Genomic DNA, 12,998 nt, shown 5'->3' with positions numbered 1-12,998 from the left:
CTGTACGCAATCAGTGGCGAATCAACACAATCGCGGCGAATCAACACAATCAGCGGTGACGGATCAACCTTGTTATACTTAAATGAATGTTATGAAATGTTATCAGTTGAATGCTATGAAGCGATCACTGCTAATACAAGTCAATGCTGCAATTACGTGTATTGTGTTTCGTTTAATCCAAGATGGCGGACGTTTCCGAGCGAATACGTCTATTACGAACAACGGATATAACGAACTGATTTCTCCGGTCCCTCATAGTTTGTTATATCCTTGTTTTACTGTAAATGAAATACATGCGGGCAATAACATACATGTATAAACAATCCACTGTTAAACAAACTTCAGAAGAATTTGAGTTTGGGGACAATAGGCATTCAGTGGAAGAATCCATTCGATTGAACGGGGGACACTGGTGGAGTGAGAGGCGTACATGTGGAGTTCATGAACTGTGAGTATGCATCAATGTGCCACGTCGACTCGACATGTGCACTGTAGCCGTTCACTGGCCCCGGAGAAAACCTTCCACCCCTGTTGTTGTTATGGAATGAACAGATTATGCAGATCAGCAGGTTCAAATGTCGGGTCGTGATTTGCTTAAGTTCATATATCTGATAAATTGTCAGAGAGTGCCGTGAACATTAAGTCTGTGTTTGTTTGTTGTTCGTTTGTTTGTTGTTGTTTAATGCCGCACTCAGTAATATTCCAGCAAAATGACGGCAGTCAGTAAATAATTGAGTCTGGACAAGACAATCCAGTGATTGACATCATGAGCATCGATCTACGCAATTGGGATACGATGACATGCATCAACCAAGCCACCAAGCCTAACCACCCGATCCCGTTAGCCGTCTCTTTCGACAAGCATAGTCGCTTTTCACAGCAGGCATGGGTTGCTGAAGACCTATTCTACCCCGGATCTTCACGGGTTACATTAAGCCTTTAGTTTCAGGGAGATGCATGCATTTATCAGGGAGAATTTGAATACAGCATCCATGAAACTTTAATGTTAACCAGTCACCGCACTCTATCAATTTACAATGGCTTAGAACCACAAAGGTCAGTTTTCCTTATCTATAATCATTAAACTTGCTTTCTGGGCCTTTATTTATGAAAAAACAAACAATTTAAGAGAATAATAATAATTCAAATTTGTCCCAATTTAAAAGTATAGATGTAGCATGTTTGTTTCTATTTACATATTTAGATTTAAAATCATGATCGATCAATCATATTGTCAGTTAATAGTGACAGACTTAATCCAGATTAACTTCATAAAAGTATTCAGCTGTATACATATAAAGTAGTTTTTATAGTGGCCTGTGTATCCTTTTGGCCTTGTGGGATACATGGGTCAATAATAATGATAATAATAATATCACTTTCGGTTAAAGATCATCTCAGATAAATACAAACAGATATTGAAAACGAATGATTGATGGCTTGACCACTTGACGTGTTCAATCCGACCAATTGTAAGGGTTCCACATGATGCCAAAGATATATGAAGTCTGTTTATCGTGACACAACATGATCACCCCTAATTTCATTAAAAATAGTTTTTCTGTCTGTGGTCGTCTGTTCGTAGACTACTTTGCTTCATAACTTTCATAGAAATGTTCACGTCATTCCATTTCAAGAAATGTATGCCATATTTGGGAGCGCTAATACGTTTTACTACAATTTATGAATGAAATGTGATTCCTTGTCGTTGTTGACCTCTCTGACTTTTACGTGCATTAATCTCATTGGTTAACTAATTCTTTTGTATACAAATTATATTGCCGATCTGGGACGCAGGCAAACTATTAGCCACACAATTTGCGTAAAATAATCACATGATACGTTCTCGCGATATATGACAAAGTTTGATGTGTTGATTTCTGTGCAGACGAGTCACAGTATCAGCTAAATGGCAAATTAACAGGAGACTTACTAAACTGTGACTCCGACACTTTTAGTGAGTGAGTGAGTATGGTTTAACGCTGCTTTTAGCAATATTCCAGCAATATCACAGCGGGGGACACCAGATATGGGCTTCACACATTGTACCCATGTCGGGAATCGAACCTGGGTCTTCGGCGTGACGAGCGAACATTTTAACCACTAGGCTACCCGACCGCCCCCGACACTTTGAGGTATATTGACGTTTTAACATAGTTTCTGATAAATCTGATAACCAATAAAGTCATGTAAAACTGGGCCGGTCATATATATCTACATTTGTATTAATTTATGCAGGAATAAACACACTAAGAACAGGATGTGACAAGTACTCTGCTGATTATTCACTTCAAGTTCAACCCTTCAGGCACCTGTATGGCCTTTCGGAGTTTTCTTTACAGTTTACATTGTTAAATCGGTCACGATGTGGATTTAATTACCAGTTGATTATAAGACATAGACCCATCTGCATCAAACATCGGCGGGTGAGGGTTGCCCATCCGTGAGCCTCCCGGACAGATCGGGAAGTATCACATGTATGTAAGTTTGTTCAGCAGTACGTACACATTTGTTAAACATGTCTTGTTGAAACACTTAATATTTCTATAAACATTTCCTAGGAATACAGAAGTAGGAAAGAGGAGAAGTTTGTTAATGTGACAGATCTAAGACAGGTCAGAAATAAGCATTGTGGGACAGCTGTCGTTTTATATTCTAGGATAAAATGTGCAAGATTCAAACTCTCAAACCTTTAGACTTGGAGGAGACATATCCACATTCTGGGTGAAAAGACACATAAAGAACTGTAATTTATCATACCCCTGAAAAAACTAGTCTTACTTCTTGGAAGGTCAATTAAGGTAGTATAAGGGGCCATTTGGACGACTGGAGGTGAAGGTCATTGTGTCAGTTCATTGTTAGCTCAAGGGGGTGAGGTGTGGTGAAATGGGGTTTAACGTTGTGTCCAAGATTATTGCACTTATATAGCGACGTGCATGCACGTGTATGTGTGTGTGTGGCTGCTTGTACTAGTCCGGACTGATGCCGATTTATAGTGCTAGCCCACTGAGATACCATGCCGCATTTTAACATGAATACCCCACTCAGACACAGTATACTGACTCTGAGCCGAGCAGTCCTTGTTTTAGCCCCTTAATGCCGAGCGCCAGACAGGGTACATCAAGTACCATCTTTTAACGTCTTTTGGTATGACGCGGCTGGAGATCGAACCCCGGACCTTCCGCTCTCCGGGCGGACGCCCTTCGATTAGACCACGGAGGCGGTCTTTGGCCCACTGGAAAAGTCTACAAAACACTTTGTAATATTTGTATGAAAATTGTTCGACTACTTTGAATGATCTCAAAAGAAAATCGGCACATGTTAAAGTGGGTACGTGGGTGTTCAGTAGTAGTGGGACTACACACCGATGCATCGGTGGATCGTGATTTTTTACTTCTCGATACAAGTATCGATCACAATTGCACACAAAGTAAACAGTATCGATTCTTACCTTAAATGTATTCTTTAATAAATGTTACATAAAACACTAATTTCTAGTGAAAATGAGTAGAATGTCAGAATTCTGATTGATCACCTTTAAATTGACAAACGACGACAGGGGATTACTATGGGGATTCCTGAAAAAAAAGTGTCACGCTTGTCATTTGTTTAATAACATATCATGAAATGAAATAAATACAACGCTATGTCTGCGTACCTGTTCGTCGTCATCGCCGATGTTGTAGGATGCGATGAAGTGCTCCAGCAGCTGCTGCACTGCTGTCATCACCAGGTGGCGCAGCACGTCCATCAGAAGGTAGTCGACAGATCGCAGGAAGCAGGACAAGCGTGCAAGGATCTTCCTCCACTCAGCAATCTCAGCATACAAAGGTTTATCTTCTGTATAACACAACACAACTGTTACACCCAGACTACTATCTCCAGAAGAAGCGCTACATGGATGTGAGTGTTCGAGTGAGTATGGTTTTATGACGCTTTTAGCAATATTCCAGCTTTATCACAACGGGGGAACACCAGAAATAGGCTTCACACAATGTACCCATGTTGGGAATCGAATCCGAGTCTTCGGTGTTCTGACGTGACCTAGCTGTGATGGGATGCCCTCGGCGATAGCAAGAACTTGTATCTGATTTTAATGAGATTGAGGTAATCTAAACATGTGATAAATCCTGTTTACTTCATTTAAAACATTAATTGTTTATTGTTAAGCAAGTTTATCTCTGCAGCTGTTGTTATATGCAGCTACCAGCCGACTCGTCTCGCATCAAAACACAGGCTGTGTACTCGCAGGCAGATGACCACGGAGTACGCTGATCACTGTGTCGGATTAACGAGACTGATTAATGAGTGATTTCGGTAATTCGTTGCAAATTAGGTGTGTTGGAGTCGGAGTGCGAGACTGTCGGATTAACGGGTCTAAATAGCACGATAAACGACATAAAAATGTTATGGATTTTGGGGACTGTTAAAAAATGTTAGGTGGGGTCAGTCCCTAAATTGAATTTGGAACAGTATGCACAGTATTTCTAGCATCATAATTTTCCTATGTTCAAACATAAGGCGGACTTACACGGGTCGGCCTGTCCAATCGATATGCCAAATTCGACCGAGTCGTATCGTCTGAGTGAATAATTGAATTCGACAAAAGGGACAAATTGGCCGCTCTAACCCGCATCGATTGTGACGCGAGTGCATAGAGTCTGTTCTAGCTAATCGGCAAGTTGGATATGGCACGGCCAATCAAATTGTGTTTTGATGTCACGTGATATTTGTTTACACACAAGCGGGAAACATGGCTTCGTCTGCTGCGAAGAAACCACACCTACACTTTTCGAGAGAGGAAACCGAATGTTTTGTGGCTCACTATCTGAGTCACGAAAGCCTGTGGAATGTCTCAAGCAAGGATTATTGCAAAAGAGGAAAAAGGAACGCTGCATTGCTGTCTTCTTCACACAATATCGCGCAGCAGATGACTGCTGCCACATCTGCTTCAGACATTTTGATACCATGGAAACAAATTATCGTGAGATATCATGAGATGGACACTCAATCAGCAGATTGAATCTTGTGAGTGGTAGCAAATCGATTAGTCGATATTCGTTACAATCACCGAACATGTTGTACAACGTATGGAAATCGGCATGTCGTTACGACGTGTCGACCCGTGTGAGTCGCACTTTACAGTAGCCACATCCACCTTCATTCAATGACACGCCCTCCAAACATGCCAGTCGTCATGGCTTGCTCGTCTTGGTACACATATTTACCCAACTTCACACAGAAATGGCTAACAAATGTGTCTCAAACTGAAATGAATTGTTTGGTCAGTATTTGCACTGCATCATTTTTTAGGATGAATTTTGTTTGCCGCCACTCACTTTTCTTTGCGTCCTTTTTGTCCAATTTTGTTGCACCCTTTGAATGTTTCATAGCCTCAGTAATAGTTTTGGGCACGATGATGGTGACTTTCTTGTGACTGTCGCCTCTGATGCCCTGCGTCACCCCCTCCATCTCGGCTACAGTCTGTTACAGACGATCCAGTAGAACATCATCATTAAAACTGCATGGGTTTATGTAAATGAGAAACCACTTCTCCTAGGGATCACATAAAGGAGGGAACATACCATAGCCCCCCTCAAAGTATGTTCCCGAATGTCAGGGTTTACAATCTCAAGTAATCGCGAGTAGAAGTGGTTTGTCCAACTTATATAACAACTCATCACATAGATAATACGAAAACATTGAGATACCTTATAGTGAAATAATACAGAGTGTTGCATTATAAAAGGAATTCCATCAAAGCATGCAAGAGAAAAAACATGTGCAGCATGGACCCACTGGATTCATGACATGTAAAATTGAACAACTTTTCATCACCTGCCCCAGTGGCTCAGTGGAAAAACAGGGGTTACAAAGGAGGTTTCTAAACTACACTACAGTCCTGCATCAACCATGAATACATACTGGACTGTAGTATCTATTTTTTAACATGAATCACAACATGGCCTGGTTCCATTGGGAATCTGGTATCTATAAGTTTCCATTTGTGAGTGTTTCCTAACGAATGTCAATCTCTCACATCACATGAAATGAGTGTAATATACAAGGCTCTTTCAATATCTATTTCAGTGAGTGAGTGAGTGAGTGAGTGAGTGAGTGAGTGAGTGAGTGGTGGGTGAGTGAGTGAGTGGTGAGTGAGTGAGTGAGTGAGTGAGTGAGTGAGTGAGTGAGTGAGTGAGTGAGTTGAGTGAGTTGAGTGAGTGAGTGAGTGAGTGTGGTTTTATGCCGCTTCCAGCAATATCACGGCGGGGGATACCAGAAATGGGCTTCACACATTGTACCCATGTCGGAAATCCAACCCGTCTTTGGCGTGACCAGCGAACACTTTAACCACTAGGCTCCCCGAACCGCCCCTATTTCATTTAGAATTCATAAACAACAAAATTATATCAAAAGAAAATCAGATACAAATCTAGTAGTTTCAAATATTTTTTCAAATCATGGAACCAGTTTGGGATTATAAATCATATTAATCTGATTCAGCATTTGTGAAAATAAAGGTCCACAGATGGACAAATCAAGGGAGGTAACTCACAGCACAGGACTCCCAGACAATCTCTATGACCTTGTCCCTGAGAGCACTGAGCTGTTGCAAGGCCTTGACCCCTTGGTCTCTCTGACATGCTTTGAAGTCCTGGAGCATCAGGGTCTTGCTGCGGTCAAGGCTGACCAAGGAGATCTCATTGCTGGTGTCCAGTTCCTTCCCCGAGATCCCCTTGGCGGCCTGACACAGACACCGGACGTGGATCAGACACCCCTGGAGCACTTCATTGGCCACGAACAGAGATTTGTAGAGGCAGCTCCTAGGATGATTAAATAAACAATACACAAACTAAATTAAAATCCGACTTTTTTGGACTGATTCTCCCTGTGAAGATATGACTACAGGAAGTCACATGATTTGAATCAGCCAATCAGCATGGAGACTTCTAAATTCCAGAACCAAAGAGCAAAGCATCAGCACATGTGATTTATGTTTCTAAAAAATAAACCCAATGTCATTAAAATCAGATCTTAGTTCTCGCTACCGCTAAACAAAGATCTGAGGAGATCCCATTACGGGTCACATCAGACTGACCTTGCGCAAACTTTGACCGACCAATGGAACGACCAATCAGAAGGCAGCTTTCTCGTGCTTTACGGCACTAATTTCAAATTGGCGATTACGCTTCGAAATATATTTTGACAAATCCTCGATTACAGATTTGAAACCTGAACAAACGAACAGTCTGGAATCGCCTTATAGATGGTCTAGATTGTATGGATTCAATCGTTAAACCCGTAACTATCGTTCGGATTTAAAGTTTTCGAGGTTGCATGATTAGAAATCACATTCCGACGGTCACTTTCATAATCTGGTAAGCGATGCTCTGATTGGTCGAATGAAAGGTCGTTCTGACGTGACCCCTAATGGGATGTCCTCAGATCTTTGTTTAGCGGTAGCGAGAACTGAGGTCTGATTTTATTGAGATTGAAATAAACCTTAACAGAAAGTTGAGAGTGGAGAATTAAATAATATTCAATGTCCTGTCATTTTTCTGAGCACCATGGCATCTAAGCTAAAAATGGTGCTCTTCAAGGAGAACATTTGCGCTTTTCGCTTTTTATTTAGACCATGTTGACAAAATATAAAATTTTACAATAAATTGTATATCTATATCCTTATGCTATCTCATACTATGCATTTCTCTTTCTTCTTTCGATCGTGGTGTGGAAATGCCCATGAACAAAGTTTCCAGCTTAAAAAAACATTTCACCCGAACACATCTCAGCATCACCACGGTCACCACCTAAACAAATGGGTCACGCACTGTAATCCCATGCATAGCGACCTTAGAAGACCTGAAGGGACATAACTCGTAATGGTGGCGATACTATTGAGCCTGGAAATTCCAGCCTAGTTCGGCAAGGGTGGAAACTTGACTTTTACAGTCGGTTACTCCCTTGCCTCAGGAAGATGGGACACAGGAGACTGTTTCATGAGTACAACCTTGCAGTGAAGGGATGGTTAAACAACACGCTTTGGCTTTTTTGACGATGATGGCCCATGTTCTGCGTCCCTTAATTTAGAACGCCAGTCGATGGTGCGTTTTCTGACACCTGCATATGTAATTTTGAAAAGCTTACTCCAATAATAAGAACTCTGGGAGCAATGGTGAGCAGTTTTGCATAGACCATGGCAATCACATTATAAAAAGTTCATATGCATTATTTTTAGGCAGAGCATTTTTTCTTGTCAGCTCCCATACTTTGCCTAAAAAGTGACGTATTTGTTAGAGGAAGAAACAGAAATCAATTCTTTACTAACTTAAACACGTCCTAACAAGGTGGCGATGAGAAAGAGAATGTGGCAGGTTATGTCAGGTTATCAGGTTGTCCAAGATTGCTATGCACTGGACTACACATTCGTGACCAACTCGTGTTATTCCGGGACAAGCCGAATAGCGACTCGTGCCTCTCTCGTGGCCATTTTTGCGACCGGGTTCCATCTTAGCGCAAATCGTCATACCTAAAACAATTGTCAACTTGTTACATAATGGGTCACATATATTTCCACATATGTTATATATATTTCAGATGCAATTTAAAGCACATCTGGACGTGCGGAATTGTACAGTATGATTGAACACATTTATCTGTGTCTTGGGTATATTTTTAGATGCATGTAAAATCAAAAATTATTTCTGAGGGATTCTGAGGGATTCTCATACACGCATTTTGATTGGTTTGTCGTATTTTAGCACATAACATTCATCAATAGGGGGAAGAGTCTTCTTGCAGGTTACGGAAAGGGGCGAGTGGTGACGAATGCGGACCACAGTGCGTGCCCCATTTGTTCAGTTGGTGACCATGGTGATGCTGGGATGTGTTTCAAGGCGTTACCACACCAAGATTGAAAGAAGGAGAAATGCATAGTGTGTGACAAGATAAGTTTAAAAATTTAAAAATATAGTGAAACTGCATTGCTTAGAAAGCTGACACCTGATTGGCTAAAAAAACTGTGCAGTTTTTATTTTGAAAGGGCAGCCCAAGACACTCAGGGATCACTTGAGTGGGTCTCCTATGGAATATGGAGGATTTGTCAAATCTTCACTGAGATACTGAATCAGAACAAATAATTTGACTGTAATAAGATTGAATAAAGTTTTTAATAGTTTCATTTCAACCTCTTTCATAAAGAATTTTATGACCGAAATAATCAACATATTAGCAAGGAATACCTGCCATTTTGCAATCTTTCATTGTAATGATTATTTTCTACTTGGTACAGTAATGAACATGTAAAACATTTAGACTGTAAAAGATCAATTAAATCATTTTAACCAATATAATTTGGAATAACTTTGTAAAAATACATTTCTTATATAGAAGTCTCATTACCTGCTTCCAGTGTTTTTCTGATGGCGAATATTTCTTCTCCATTGTTTGAATGTTTTCCATTGCCTGTAATAAAAGATGAGTGAGTGAGTGAGATGGGTTTATGCAGCTAACAGTATTGCAGTTATATCCCAGCATGTCAGCTTAATGTAGGAGGAAAGCCCGAAGTGATGCAGGTCTCAGACGTTTACCACTTCGGTGAAACCCACGAGCACGGGTATGGTGCTGACAAACCTAGAAACATAATTGGGGCGAACCGGGATTCGAACCCATGATCATAGGTGTCTGGTGTACCCAAGGGACGCAACTATGCGCAGCAAATGGGCGCCTCAGGCGACTGGGCCACCCGTGCCCTCTAAATAAAAAGATGTTACTGAAGTTTATCACACATAAGAACACAAAGAAACAACACAAAAAACACATTAAAAAAGGCTAATACAATATGATACTCCCAATTACAAAAATGACAGCATATAAAAAAAGGAAGAAACTTAATATATAACTTCTACAAATATCTATAGGATTGATAGGAATAACTATCCACTTACCAGCATTGCACAGGTTGTGAATTAGCTGTAATGCCTATTAGCACAGTATTTTAGTTACATCAGCTTAATGTGTGTGGAAACTGCAAAAGATGCAGATGTGTGACATCTACACTTTGGTGAAACCCATGAGCAGAGAAAAAAAATATTACGTAAAATGAGAGTGTGGGGGGGAGGGGGTCAACAAAATGTCATACAAACCTTAGACCAATCTCACCACCTCCCCCCATAGTTAATTATCAGTCCCTAAGTATTGCCCAATCATACATATACTGCTTCTATATGCAGTTCTCCAGTATCTCATTGACTTCAAGCCTTTTCTCACCTGAACTTGACAAAGACCGGTAGTTTGAATATCATGTAGAAGAGACGTCGCTCCCACAGCCATAGCAGGGCGTCTGTGTTGGAGGAAGAGTCCTGTCCATTCTCACCCTGCAGACACTGAAATACTCGAGTTTATTAATATTCATTTCTGGTTTTTGTTGCTTGTATTTTCAATGGCTCAAAAGTAACAATTACATTTCTATGAAATATAAATTCATTGTCTGACAAAAATAATATCATTCCTTAATGAATCAATGTACTACATGATGAAACTGTTTCAGTTTCGGGAACCGGAATCTTATAAGGCTAGAAATCTCCAATTTCAGGCTAAAAATGATCCAGTAGATATTCTCAGCCCTACACCTACCCTGGTAATAAATAAGGCCGATACTGTTCAGAAGATACTCTCAGCCCTGTCTGCATCTGCCGACACAATCTACACCTACCCTGGTAATGAATGAAGCCGACACTGTCCAGTAGATACTCTCAGCCCTGGCTGTCTGCCGACACAATCTACACCTACCCTGGTAATGAATGAAGCCGACACTGTCCAGTAGATACTCTCAGCCCTGACTGTCTGCCGACACAATCTACACCTACCCTGGTAATGAATGAAGCCGACTCTGTCCAGTAGATACTCTCAGCCCTGACTGTCTGCCGACACAATCTACACCTACCCTGGTAATGAATGAAGCCGACTCTGTCCAGTAGATACTCTCAGCCCTGACTGTCTGCCGACACAATCTACACCTACCCTGGTAATGAATGAAGCCGACTCTGTCCAGTAGATACTCTCAGCCCTGACTGTCTGCCGACACAATCTACACCTACCCTGGTAATGAATGAAGCCGACACTGTCCAGTAGATACTCTCAGCCCTGACTGTCTGCCGACACAATCTACACCTACCCTGGTAATGAATGAAGCCGACTCTGTCCAGTAGATACTCTCAGCCCTGACTGTCTGCCGACACAATCTACACCTACCCTGGTAATGAATGAAGCCGACACTGTCCAGTAGATACTCTCAGCCCTGACTGTCTGGCGACACAATCTACACTTACCCTGGTAATGAATGAAGCTGACACTGTCCAGTAGATACTCTCAGCCCTGGCTGTCTGCCGACACAATCTACACCTACCCTGGTAATGAATGAAGCCGACTCTGTCCAGTAGATACTCTCAGCCCTGACTGTCTGGCGACACAATCTACACCTACCCTGGTAATGAATGAAGCCGACACTGTCCAGTAGATACTCTCAGCCCTGACTGTCTGGCGACACAATCTACACCTACCCTGGTAATGAATGAAGCCGACACTGTCCAGTAGATACTCTCAGCCCTGACTGTCTGGCGACACAATCTACACCTACCCTGGTAATGAATGAAGCTGACACTGTCCAGTAGATACTCTCAGCCCTGGCTGTCTGCCGACACAATCTACACCTACCCTGGTAATGAATGAAGCCGACACTGTCCAGTAGATACTCTCAGCCCTGGCTGCGTCTGCCGACACAATCTGTAGGTCATAGGGGTCGTACCGCGCTCGTGGGTGTCGCCTGTTCCTCGGTAGACAGTAGAAAAACTGACCGTCATCCTCTTTTATGACCTTGTCCTATGTGACACACATACTTGCATTAGACACATATCCATACACAGCACACACAACAACTGTGTCACAGGAATAACATTGAGAAAGGTCATAATATTTGAGTGATACAAAAGTGATTTGGTATCAAACAGCAGTTCTTGACTTACATCACACTAAATGAAACATTTTCATGATTACCTGTGACCAATTCAATATTCATATCTTTGTCTTTTTGTTAACCAACATTAGAACTGAACAAAATCATGACATGGTACACTTGCTCACCTGTATAGTGGCCATATTGAAATATTGGATAAAAACCTTTTGAGGTGAGGTGAAATGGGGTTTAACATTGCCTCCAAGGTTATTGCAATTACATAGTGATGTGCATGCATGTGTGTGTGTGTGTGTGTGTGGCTACTAGTCAAGATTTATAGTGCTAGCTCACTGAGATACCATGTGGAAGTTTAACATGAATACTCCACTCAGACACAGTATACTGACTCCGGGCCGACCAGTCCTTGTTTTAGCCCCTTAATGCCGAGTGCCAGGCAGGGCAACAACAAGTACCTTATTTTAATGTCATTTGGTATTACGCTCTCCGGGTGGATGCTCTACCACTAGACCACAGAGGCGGTCTTAAACCTGTTGAAATAATTTAGACGTCATCTTTGTTGGGAGTAAGTACAGTGCAATTGTCCACAGGTTTCTGAGGATATTATGTTAACAGAGATACAAATTTTATTATTGCATCTTGAGAGAATTTAGAGGATGGTCAAAATCCTAAGGTGAAATGAAAATTTAACATATTAGAGTGTGGTAAACATGCAAACTCAAAATTTAAAATAATGCGCAAAATGGAACAGATATGTGAAGTCCCATGACTAACAACACATACCATATTTGACATAATAAGCGCCCAGGTTGCTCTCAAAGTTAGAAATAGGGGGCTCTTATTAGAATATTATTTTGGTGAAAAACAACAGAGTTGAAAGATCGTAAATTTCGTGGTTTATGCTGACAGCCTGAAATGTTTATATACAACAGATATATTTCTTCCAGAATTTAATTTCCCATAATTATGAATGCATATAACATACGTATTATACACAAATAAATAAGTCTTGTGTACATTGATCAAT

The 12,998-nt window shown here is 41.2% G+C and overlaps 1 protein-coding gene across 2 annotated transcripts in view; it reads right to left on the bottom strand.

Moving 5' to 3' along the window:
* The window catches only part of LOC124115408 (dynein axonemal heavy chain 6-like), a 135,847-nt gene that overhangs the window by 110,470 nt on the left and 12,379 nt on the right, over positions 1–12,998 (bottom strand). For both annotated transcript variants that reach the window (XM_048403119.1, XM_048403120.1), the window contains 6 exons: positions 11,716–11,880; positions 10,270–10,385; positions 9,403–9,465; positions 6,557–6,824; positions 5,340–5,484; positions 3,659–3,840 (listed from right to left, as the gene is read on the bottom strand). In XM_048403119.1, coding sequence (XP_048259076.1) covers positions 3,659–3,840; positions 5,340–5,484; positions 6,557–6,824; positions 9,403–9,465; positions 10,270–10,385; positions 11,716–11,880 — 939 coding nt within the window. The remainder of the gene's footprint in view (positions 1–3,658; positions 3,841–5,339; positions 5,485–6,556; positions 6,825–9,402; positions 9,466–10,269; positions 10,386–11,715; positions 11,881–12,998) is intronic.

The sequence above is a fragment of the Haliotis rufescens genome, unplaced genomic scaffold (genome assembly GCF_023055435.1).
Source record: "Haliotis rufescens isolate VD_foot unplaced genomic scaffold, xgHalRufe1.0.p SCAF_3, whole genome shotgun sequence".
Taxonomy (NCBI): domain Eukaryota; kingdom Metazoa; phylum Mollusca; class Gastropoda; order Lepetellida; family Haliotidae; genus Haliotis; species Haliotis rufescens.
This window is presented reverse-complemented; position numbering and strand designations above follow the sequence as displayed.